At 37.9% G+C, this 12,580-nt stretch overlaps 1 protein-coding gene across 1 annotated transcript in view; it reads right to left on the reverse strand.

Moving 5' to 3' along the window:
• Positions 1-12,580, reverse strand: part of LOC126419561 (uncharacterized) — a 152,521-nt gene that overhangs the window by 80,510 nt on the left and 59,431 nt on the right. Inside the window, exon 3 of the mRNA XM_050086749.1 lies at positions 2,553-9,519. Coding sequence (XP_049942706.1) covers positions 2,553-9,519 — 6,967 coding nt within the window. The remainder of the gene's footprint in view (positions 1-2,552; positions 9,520-12,580) is intronic.

Genomic DNA, 12,580 nt, shown 5'->3' on the forward strand with positions numbered 1-12,580 from the left:
AAATTTAGTTTCTCTTGGCAGTACTTTATACAACAGAAATACAGGTTCAGTCATGATTTTAGTGACCAGAACTACTGATAAGCTAATGTATTGTTTTTCAGAAGTGGCTAAGGAAGTTAGTTTCAAATGCATGTCTGTTCTCAGGTGTAACATGTCTGTGGAAATAGCTGCATTTGAGCAATTTTGAAGCAGAAGCAAGTTATATGTCAACAGGTACGTCAATAAAAGATACACTTCCTGCATGTTATGCACCAAAGACAAGTAAACACATGAAAGGCTTGTCCCTGAGATGGAATCTGGCATAAGGGCCTTGCTTGGTGGTGTTTACACTATTTTTGCCGATCCTGGCCCTCTTACATCACAATGATATCACATTCTCAGATAATTTTGCATATGCCATCATTACTTCCTGTTATATGAAAATGCTTGTCTCATCAACAGCTTTCAATTACCATTAAAAAAGTACTCCATTACATTTAAATAAAACTACTTGCTTCAGTATATCAGATGATACGAGTTACAAATATTAATCACAGATTACTACACACCCCTCTTTACTATCATTTGCCAACAAACATGTACCTGTACCTTCAAGAGTTCACAGTTGTGAGTGAATTCTTAAGGGACAAACTACCGAGGTCATCGGTCCTGCTATGTTGTGCTTTGTGAATCGTGGTAATGATAATATTGCTACACACACACACACACACACACACACACACACACACACACACACACACACACACACAGACAGACAGAGAGAGAGAGAGAGAGAGAGAGAGAGAGAGAGAGAGAGAGAGTGGGGGGGGGGGGAATGACTCTACACTTTCAATAACAAAATTTTATTTACAGAAGTACTTTTTACACAACAAATACTTTCATTTCACAAAAATATATATCATCACAGAGCAGATTTTGTTTAACCCAAAAATTCTCGTTCACAAAAAAAAGGACAATTAACAGTATGGAGTGAGCACTGTGAATCAAGTGTAAACATAATTCCAGCCACTTTAAACTAAACAAATGTGGCACTGAAACTGTTAACAAAAATTACCGAACTGTACAACATTACGTACTATCTATCTCTGATGAAAAATAGTTGTAGATGTTGCCTTCCAAAACCACATCAAATAAAATTTCTTATTTATTTCACCAGTACCTAACAACAGACATGGAGTTGCATTCAGAGCTCACATACATGAGACTAAAACTGATAACTTTTCACAAACACAGAACTTATCTTTCAACATTTTTTTCAGTTGTAGAATTATATGTAGATGACACAGTCTCATAGGATAGGTTTTTGCATGGTTAAAAAAAGGGCAACAATAAAAACAAATGCCACAAATGCATTCCCCTGAGTAAAGAAATACTTGGTAAGTTCCTGTTATTTCAGGCAGTGAGTGAGAGTATCGATATTAACAAAAGTTATAAAATTAAAGATATTATACACAAATCTTTCACAATACTTACAGCATTTACAAGATCTATAAAAAAAAAAAACTCAAAATATACACACACTTGCAGAAGCTCAGTGCAAATGAAGTAGCATTTCTAAGTCTCTTCCATTTTACCCATGTACTTAAAAATAGTAATAACACAAACATCTGCCAGAAATGCACTGCCACGAGTGAAGCAGAACAAGTGTAAGTTGTTCTTATTTCATCCGATGAATGTGACAAAGCATTTTAACAAATGAATTATAAAATTAAAAATATTTACACGTCCCAAAATTTACAAGCAAAATAGAAAACCATGAACGAACACACACACACACACACACACACACACACACACAGAGAGAGAGAGAGAGAGAGAGAGAGAGAGAGAGAGAGTGCTACATACTCAGTACATAAGAACCAACAGCTATCTTTTTTTCTCCCAGTCACTTTCTTTCTACTCATGTAGTTTACAGAGGGCAATAACAAAACCAACTGCTAGAAATGCGTTGTCCTGAGTAAAGCAGTTCCTGTTATTCCATTTCAACAAATTAGTTATGAAATTAATGATATTTCACAAAATTTACAGTATTTACAAGCAATACAGAAAACACTGAAATCCACATATACTTTCAGAAGCTCAGTACAACTGAGCTATCTTTTATTTCTTGGCCTTTTCTTTTTTGATACCCAGGTGTCATTCAACTGTTTCATGATATTTTTTTTAGGAGCAAAAGTATCATCAGACGTATTTTCAGATGATGAACTATTCAAAGACATTTCAAGTTCTTGAGGATCTTGATAGTCATTTTGTGGCTTATGAACAGCCATTTGCGATTTCTTTTGATACAATCGCCTTGCAGGTGTGGCACGGAGGCACTTCAACATTTTGGTATTATCATTCTTGTCACTCTCTTCCTGTTTTCCACTGGTGCTACTCTTTGAACTGCCAGACACACTACTTCTGAGACTCATAGGACTTGAACTATTACTGCAACTGCTGCTGCAGCTACTTACACTGCTGCTACTGCTGCTACTATCTGAACTGCTGCTGGAGCTACTGCTGTTATCATCATGTTGCAGACACAATGGAACTGAGGGTGTCACACAAACAGGGGAGCTGTTATTGGTATGGGGTTCATCAGCAGTGATGGCAACTGAACTTCCAATTAAACCAGATGGACTGGTATCATCATGTGGCTTAATTGTGATGAATTTCATTGGAGCCTCTTCAAGAATACATTTCCTAGATCGGCGCCGTACAATTATATTCTTTTTATTTGTAGCACTTGGTAAATTTGTACTGGTAATTATTTCAGACTGCTGTGGACATGACATCACAGCATTTTCCAGTTGCAAACTGTCAGATTCCTTTGCTACATTTTCACTTTCACCACATTCATTTTCAAATGAGCCTTCCAGTATTTTCAGCAGTTCTTCACCAGAGAGAGGTTCCTTTCCTCCTCTACCCTCTGCATAACCATCAGCAGCCATTTCCATGCTATCTTTCCCTAAAGTCTGTCTTCTTTGATTTATAGTCCCCTCTGAAATTTCCTGTAGTCCGGCTTCACCTTCCCTGTTGTCATTTTCTACCTGAAAATTACCAGTCTTCAGTTCTCCAAAAGTATGCACACAGGTTGTTTCATTTCCAAGGTGTGTACTAACATTAAGATCATCCACAGCAATATAGCTGCATATAAGATCAGTGTCTTGTAGCTCTGACTGACAAAGCTGTGGTCTCATTTTACATGACCCCTCTTCAAGTTTAATTTGTTCATTTTCAAAATTCATCAATTTTTGCAATTTCTTCTTGGATGATTTTAAACCCTTTTTGGAATTGCAGTTTCTTTCATCTGGCCTGCAGCCAGGAGAAGACAACCTAGTTGTTTTAGATCTTGTGATTCTTTGACTTTTATTGTTGTGTTTATCACCTGACTGCATATTTATTGCACTTTTGCTTGAGTTACAATTTAGTGACTCATTATCATTATCGCAGCTAGCACCACTTGCAATTTCTTCACTGTACTTGGTACTTAAGGGAACAAATTCATCGTGAATACCAACTTTATAAGGTGAATGAGTCTGCAGTAAATTTGCCATTAAAATTTCTGACTGTAGTGAACTTTGTGATGTTGAGATTGTCATTCTCGCATTCTTTTTCCGCCTAGGAGGGGAAACTAGCTTTGAACTCAATGGAGCACCAGTGTCTTGTACACTGGTATGTTTACTTGCCTCACTGGTTTTTTTATTGCTTTCTGAATGTAGTTTCTGATACGACTTAGGCTGAGTGTCTTTGTGCACACTAATGCCACTTACAAGTGAGTTATCAATTTCTGGCTTCTGTCTGTTACTAACATCCACATCCTTCATAACAGTATCACCTCTTGATAATGCTTGAATGCAGCTACTAGCTAGTTTTGTTTTAACTGTTTCATTCTTTTTATCAGATTTTCTCTCGTCAATTTGTTTACAGATCTCTTCAGGTTCGACAAGCAAAGAAAAATTTACATCTTCCGAGACAGTTGCCTTCTTGTCACACAGAGAAAAACCATCTTTCAAAGATTTAGGATTATTAGAAGATTGTACTTCACCTTTACATTTCATTTCATTTCCATCCGAACGATTGTCTGACTGTTTGTTACTTTCTGTACACTGACAAGCATTACTACATAAACAAACACTTTTTGATACCTCACTAGAAATTACGCTATCAGTAACTTCATGATTTACGAGCTCTCTTTTCTCAAAGAAATCCTTATTATCAGCATTACATGTAATATTATTTGTGCCACAACTTTCTTTTTCAAATTTTGCACCCAAGAGAACTGATTCAATATCCTCTGTCTTTTTGTTCATAGTAACACTATCTTTTACTTCCCTAGCCTTTGTACACTGGGATGATTGTTTCTTAGCACCACCTGACTCTTCATAGTCATTATTCTGAAACTTCTCTAAGACTTTATACCTATTGCTGGTTTCAAAGTCAGCAATCTCTTGTCTTTCATATGTATCATGTTGCCGTTCTTTAGCCAACAGATGATCTCCCAGAGAAGGCTTGCTACATGAAATGGGATTAATATTTCTATGACATGACGGCTCTGATGTCATGTTGTGCACTGGTTCAGAAAATTTTGACACTGCAGGGGCAGTTTTCACAGGACTACCATCTAAAATTTCTCCTTCCTCTAGTTCTTCCCTCATATCCTCAATTCTTGTTTCCCTTCTGCTCTTTCTTTCACTCACAAGTTTTGTAAATCTCAGTTCATGGTGATCTGCAAAGTCTTCCATGGAACAGAGCAAGCCTTCTTCATTAGCAGACACCTTAGACAATGGAACATCCTGCAGGATGCAACCAACTTTACCAGCCACACTGCTTTCTACATTTAATGATGGAGCAGAAACAGTGGTAGAATTATTACAGACTGACACTGGATTTTTAATTTCTGAAACATGTTCTGAATGGAGTGCAGTATTACTAGCTTTTTCCTTGTGAGTTTTAACATCTTCTAGATCAAGTTTATGATCAAGCTTACCTAAATCATTAACTGATGTGTGTTGTTTATCCGTGGTGCAACTAATGTTCTGCACTCTCTCTGTCCTTGATTCACCAATGAAACTTTGTACAGGAGAAATGACATTAGTTTCAACAGAGGCAGTTTTCTCCACAACTGTCTGCTCACTCTTGGTGACAGTGCCATCAAGTACTGTCCTTACTGAAGCAGTAGTTGTACCAACAATTATTTTGTCATTATTATTCAGTCTTTGTCTTTTTTCCTCAGGAGAGTCTACATCACAGGATCCAGAAGTTCTCTTAGAACGTATCACAACAGACTTCCTTTTTCGTGATGTACTAAAATCGCATGTTTCACGGAATATGCTAACAGAAACACCATCTGTTTTAAACACTGCTGAATTACAGACTCTCTTCAGTTTTCCTTCAGTGTCATTTGATGCCTGACTTGTGACACTATGTGCATCAGAGGTTGGCACAATATTTTCTTTCCTTTGTTCTTCAGGGGGGCGGAGAGCACTGTCTGAGCTCCAAAGTGGATTTGGTTCATTTGTTGCAGCATGAAATAGTCCCGGAGTGTCTGGGATTTTATCCAATTTGGAACTTGAATTAGAAACTAACCTACGGCACAAATCTAAAACAGGTTTTCTACATTCCTTGTTCTCAAATGTAATCTTCTTTAATTTATATTCATATCCCTTGGAAGTATTAAGATCCTCTGTTTCCATTCTTTGTGTTTTCCTTTCATTATAATTTTCCGTTGTCGCTTTCCGATATTCAGGTATTATCTGAGAGTGTTTACAATGTTTATCATCTCCCAGAATAGAACTGGTTGTGCCACTTTTGCCAGTGACTATCTCTCTTCTGTAATCGTCCAATGAGAAATCTACATTTCGAGACTGCTTCTGACTGTGTATAACTTTTTCTGCCTCTACAATGTACATTTTCTTTTTCAACAAATCATTGGCAGTTTCCATTCTAGATGAATCAGACCTTTTAGATACATTTTGGTGTCTAGTTGCAATATGCCTCTTGTCTTTATCACGAAATTTTGCACTGCCATGCCTCCGTTCGTGCCTGGAACGAGATGAGGACCGCCCTCGAACAGGTGAAGAGTCACGATGCTTATATTTTCGATGGTCTGTGTAATGCTGACTATCTCTAAATGATTGTCTCACACGTGAATGGCTACTGTAAGATGTATAAGATTTATGGCTATTATGGGCTGAATATTGTCTGGAGTACCTTGTCCGCGCACTGTCAGACTCACTGTCAATTTGCTCTAACACAGAAGATCTCTCAACACGCACCCTCTGCTTTGATGATAGTTTTGGAATTTTGAAACGTGAGCTGTCAAATGGAGTTTTCGATCTTGATCGTGAATACTTTGATTTTACACTGTTTGCAACTCTTACACTGGGAGATGTCTTAGGCCTAAGTTCCGTTTGTTTCCCTCTAATATGATAATTTGTTTTTACATCCTGTTTTGCGTGTTTTGTACTCTCTCTCAGTGAAGACTTCTGTGCATTTTCACGTTCTTCTGACTGTATCACACAGGAATCAACTGATGAACTTTTTGTAGAAGAGCTTTGAGAGCTTGATCTATGGCAATTTTGAATGGCAGGGTTGTGAGATCCAATATCTGATACATGAGAATGGTATTTTTTAGAATGAAAACTGTAACTACACTGTTCATTAGGAGAAGTTCTTGCATTAACATGTTCAGGTCTTGAATCTTTACTACCATCATCAAGATCTGGATTGCCAAATGATGTTTCTTCTAGGATATTAATTGCATCAGCAAATTTTCTTTCATTTAGAGCTACTTCTTTCACATCCGTCGTATTCTCAAACATCTGAACAGTCTCATGCTTATCTGTAGCATCATTTATGTCTCCTTCCCCCTCGTTGACGATAATGTTGTCATCGTGACTTCTGGAGCCATCTGGTTGTTTAGTACGTGCATAAGCAAGTGTTTCTTGATCATCCTTCTCTTTGGATGCATTGAAATGCTTTTTCAATTGCATAATGGGCACCGTCTCAGTCCCTTCATATTGAACCTCTGGGGTACAATTATGGTCCTGTTTTGCACCCGCAAATTGGAATTCTACAGACTGATAGGAACTTAATTCCCGAGACACACTATCTGCATTAAGAAAAGTTCTTTCATTACGAGACATTTCCTTCAAATTTTCAATGTGCTCAAGTTTTTTATGAGTATTATGCACACTTGAATCATCATTTTCATCTCTTTCTTTTTTACTGCTGTTTACCTTCACATTACAATTCCGAGAGTCACATGGCTGTTTAGCACCAGTACAGACAAGAATATCATTACATTCTACCTCAATGGAAGCACTGAACTGCTTCCTCAATTGTGTACTACACACAGTCTCGGCCAGATTCTTCTGACCATTTGTGGTACAATAATAGTCTTGCTTTGCATCCGCAAGATGTAATTCTATAGCTCCAGAGGAATCTGATTCTAGTTTACCAATTATATTACTTGCGTTAACAGAGTCTCTTTCTTTTTGAGTTGCTACTACCTCCATTTCCTTGGCCCCAAGCACCTGACAAGCATTATGCCTAGATGTCTCATCTGTTTCTCTCTCTTCTTTACTGTTATTTATCTTAACCTCATCAATTTTAGAGGCACATGACTGTTTAGTACCTGTATAGACAAATATGTCTTTATCATCTTTCTCTGTAGAAGTATTCAATTGCTTTCTCACTTGTTCAGTGAAAACAGTCCCAAACACATTCTTCTGAACTTTTGTGGTAGAATTATGAGCTTGCTTGGCATCCTCAGAATGGAGTTCCTCAGATTGGGAAGACTTTGATCCTAATTCATCAATTATATTTCCTGCATTAACAGATTTTCTTTCACTTTGGGTTGCTTCTTTCACAACATCTGAGGCCTCAAGCTCTTGAAGAATATTATGCCTAGCTATTTCATTATTTATGTCTCTCTCCTCTTTACTGCTATTTATCTTCAACTCACCAATTCTAGAGTCATATGACTGCTCAGTACCTGTGCAGACTGGTATTTCTTTATCATTTTTTTCTGCAGAAACATGCAATTGGTTTTTCCTTTGTTCACTGAAAACAGCCTCAATCACATTATTCTGTACATCTGTGGTACAATGATGACCTTGTTTTGCCTCCACAGAATGGAATTCTACAGATCCAGAGGTACTTGATTCTAATCCATCAATCACATTACCTGCATTCACAGATTTTCTTTCATTTTGTGTTTCTTCTTTCTCAAATTCTGTGGTCTCGAACTTCTGAAGAGTATTAAGTCCAGCTGTGTCATTTTTAGTCTCTCTCTCCTCCTTACTGTTACTTATTTTGGCCTCATCAATTGTGGAATCATATGACTGTTTAGTACCTGTGCAGACAACTATTTCTTTACCAACTTTCTCTGCAGAAGCATTCAGTTGCTTTCTCATTTGTTCACTGGAAACAGCCTTAACCACATTCTTCTGAATGTTTGTGCTACAATGATGGTCTAGTTTTGAATCCACAGAATCGAATTCTAGAGAGCCAGAGGAATTTGATCCTATTTCACCAACTACATTACCTGCATTAACAGATTGTTCTTCATTTTGAGTTGGTTCTTTCACAGTTTCTGTGGCATCGAATTCTTGAAGATTATTGTGCTTAGCTATTTCATTATTTGGGTGTTTCTCATCTTTACTGCAACTTATCTTTTCAGCATGACTCCCTGAGACACATACTAGTTTATTATTGGTGGAAGCATATATTTCTTTCTTATTGTTTTCTGTCGAAGCATTCAACCGCTTTCTCATTCGTGCACAGAACACAGTCTCAACCACATTCTTCTGAATGTTTGTGCTACAATGATGGTCTTGTTTTGCGTCCACAGAATGAAATTCTACAGACCCAGAAGGATTTGATTCTAATTCATCAACTACACTACCTGCTGTAATAGATTTTTTTTCGTTTTGAGCTGCTCCTTTCACAGTTTTTGTGGCCTCAAGGTCTTGAATATTACTATGCCTAACTGCCTCATCATTTGGGTGATTCTCCACTTTATTGCTATTTATCTTTTCATCATGACTTCCTGAGACACGTAACTGTTTGTTATTGGTAGAATCAAATATTTCTTTCTTATTCTTTTCTGTGGAAGCATTCAGTCGCTTTCTCATTCGTGCACTGAACACAGTCTCAACCACATTCTTCCGAGCCTTCCAAGTACTATAATCGTCTTGAATTGAGTCCACAGGAAGGATTTCTGAAGAGGCAGAGGAGTCTCCTTCTAAATTACTCACATCATTTAATTCATTATTGACGCTTGATGAACAAGTGTTAGTGTCAGGCAGATTGTTGTCTGCTTTTAGTATATCACGTGCATCTTCAACGATATCTGTAACCCTGTTACTTGTGCCAGAAATCAAATGTAATTCTTCTTCATGCCACTGAACATTGGAATAATTGTGTGCCAATTCCTGCTTCTGATGTACTCTGGTGTCATCAGTGTGTTGTTGGCATTCTACTTCTGTTTTGTGTGATATTTTCTTGCGTCGAAAAATCAACTGGTTGTTCCTTGAAAAAGAAAGAAAAAAAATTTTTGAAATAACACTAATATATTCCTTAAATTTAAAAAATTTAGTGATTTCCTAGTGCAGCTAATGCAATTCATTAACTTCATAAAACATGTTCAAAACATTGCAATGAAGTATAACAGGGCATGAAGAATAGAATGTAATGTGCATGCCTGATGTTTTTCATGACTGCGGAAACAACCAGTCACTGGATAGCTGTTGACAAGTGAATATGTGTAAGTGGTAGTCGGCAGGCTTTGTGTCGTGAGTAAGTGGAACAATGTTATTGCATCAAATTTTGTTTTAAACTTGGCGATTCTCAAGCTGAAACAATCCAAAATATTTACAAGTGTTTAGGGATGCAGCAATGGATACCACACAGATGAAGGATGGGTACAACTGCTTCAAATGTGGCTACTCATCAGTTAAGAGTGAAGCACATTCAGGTAGGCCCTCAACATCCGCAAATGAGGTTGTTATTGATCACCAAAGGACTCTGGTGATGCAGGATAGATGAATCACGATCAGAGAATTTGCTGATAAAGTTGGCATTGGATGCATTCATTCCATTTTAACAGAACATCTGCACTTCAGGAGGATCCCATCGAAATTTGTGCCAAAGCTGTTAACAACTAAGCAGAAGCAACTATGATCAGAGATCACACAAGGCATGCTGGATACTGTGAACAGTAATCCAAACTTTCTTAAAACAGTGATCCCTGGTCATGAGTCATGGCTTTATGGGAATGACCTATAAACAAAATTCCAGTCATTGTTATGGAAGCATCCATCACCCTCGAGTCCCAGAAAATCAAAGCAGATCCACAGCAATGTGAAAGTCATGCTGAACATATATTTTTACTCCAATGGTATGATCCATCACAAGCTCACCCCAGAGAATACTAATGTCAATAAGGTGTACTACTAAGAGGTTGTGCATCATCTTCGTGAAGCAGTGAGATACAAATGGCCAGACTTGTTGGCAGTAAGCAGTTGGCACCTTTACCATGATAATGAATCAACTCATTATTCTCAATTGATTCAGAGATTCTTGGCCGAACACAACAAGACTGTGGTTTATCTGCCCCCCTATACTCCTGATGTAGCACTGAGTGACTTCTGACTTCCTTAAATTGAAAAGGACTCTGAAAGGGATCAAATTTCAGAACATGGAAGAAATTATGAAGAGTATGATGGAGCAGCTCCGCACCACGCTAAAGGGGGCTTTCCAATAATGCTTCCAGCAACAGCAGCACCATTGGGAGAGGTGTGTAGAAGCTAAAGGATGACTAGTATAAAACAGGTCTATCTGAATAAAGAATAAAGATTCTTTTCATTAATAAAAGTCGGATACATCATAAACATCCCTCGTACAATCAAGTATTTCACTCTTCTCCGATATAACAGTACACTCTAAAACAGCCTCATAAATAAAAACATGCGCAAATCTTTCAATACTTTCTTACCACTTACGTCTTACATACAGTAGGTTGGTTGGTTGGTTGGTTGGTTGATTCGGGAGAGGCAACCAAACAGTGAGGTCATCGATCCCATCAGAAGAGGGAAGGATAGGGAAGCAAATCAGCCACACCCTTTCACAGGAACCATCCCAGCATTTACCTGAATCGATTTTAGGAAATCACAGAAAACCTAAATTGGGATGACCAGATGAGGGTTAGAACTGTCACCCTCCCGAACGCAAATCCAGTGTGCCAATCTCTGCACCACCTAGCTCAGTATGTAAAGTAGGTTTTGTTACGACTGCTAGGAGATTCCTGTATTATCATTAGCAAACATTTCAACAGTAAATATCAGCAAAACGTTTTGCAAATCTGCAAATGAATATGGGCTTTAGACTCTAGTAGGGCATTACTTTACTGTGAAATAAAAATAAAGCAATAACCAAAATATATGCAGCCTGTTCAAAAGTGCACAGCTCTGCAAAATGAAAATACACTGTTGGGTAACAGTCAGCATTGTTGTTCCACCCTATGCATTTTGATATGCTTGTATTCTCCTTGACATGTCATCCAAAAAATGGTCGGAGACACTGCTACTCAAGCTTCTACCTCTCTCTGACAAAAGCCCTTGAAATATAGCTAGTTGGGTAGCTCCCACCTGTTATGTTTCCCTTCCCCAATAATTATAAATTTTTTTCCAAATTAATTTGATTCCTACAATAGTCATTTTCATATTGCATAGAAGACGCATGAAAACTTCAACTTCTAGTTTGGCTAGAGACCATGTTAATTAGAAAGCATCATTAACTGAAAATGTAAGTACAACTCTGATGATTTGTATTAGCTAATATACAGGGTGATTCAAAAAGAATACAACTTTAGGAATTTAAAACTCTGCAACGACAAAAGGCAGAGCTAAGCACTATCTGTCAGCGAATTAAGGGAGCTATAAAGTTTCATTTAGTTGTACATTTGTTCGCTTGAGGCACTGTTGACTAGGCATCAGCGTCAGTTGATGCTAAGATGGCGAACGCTCAACAGAAAGCTTTTTGTGTTATTGAGTACGGCACAAGTGAATTGACGACAGTTGTTCAGCGTGCATTTCGAACGAAGTATGGTGTTAAACCTCCTGATAGGTGGTGTATTAAACGTTGGTATAAACAGTTTACAGAGAATGGGTGTTTGTGCAAAGGGAAAAGTTCTGGACGGCCGAGAACGAGTGATGAAAATGTAGCACGCATCCAGCAAGCATTTGTTCGCAGCCCATGGGGGTATGTTAAAGATATGGTGATTCGGCCACCTCTCCCAGCCACCATTGATGATTTGAAACGAGAAATAACAGCAGCTATCCAAACTGTTACGCCTGATATGCTACAGAGAGTGTGGAACGAGTTGGAGTATCGGGTTGATATTGCTCGAGAGTCTGGAGGGGGCCATATTGAACATCTCTGAACTTGTTTTTGGGTGAAAAAAAAAACCTTTTTAAATACTCTTTGTAATGATGTATAACAGAAGATTATATTATGTTTCTTTCATTAAATACCAAACCGACCATTGAAACCTGGTCAGTCCATTTACCTTTGCCTTACACGTAAGGTGGTG

The sequence above is a fragment of the Schistocerca serialis genome, chromosome 9, assembly GCF_023864345.2.
Source record: "Schistocerca serialis cubense isolate TAMUIC-IGC-003099 chromosome 9, iqSchSeri2.2, whole genome shotgun sequence".
Taxonomy (NCBI): domain Eukaryota; kingdom Metazoa; phylum Arthropoda; class Insecta; order Orthoptera; family Acrididae; genus Schistocerca; species Schistocerca serialis.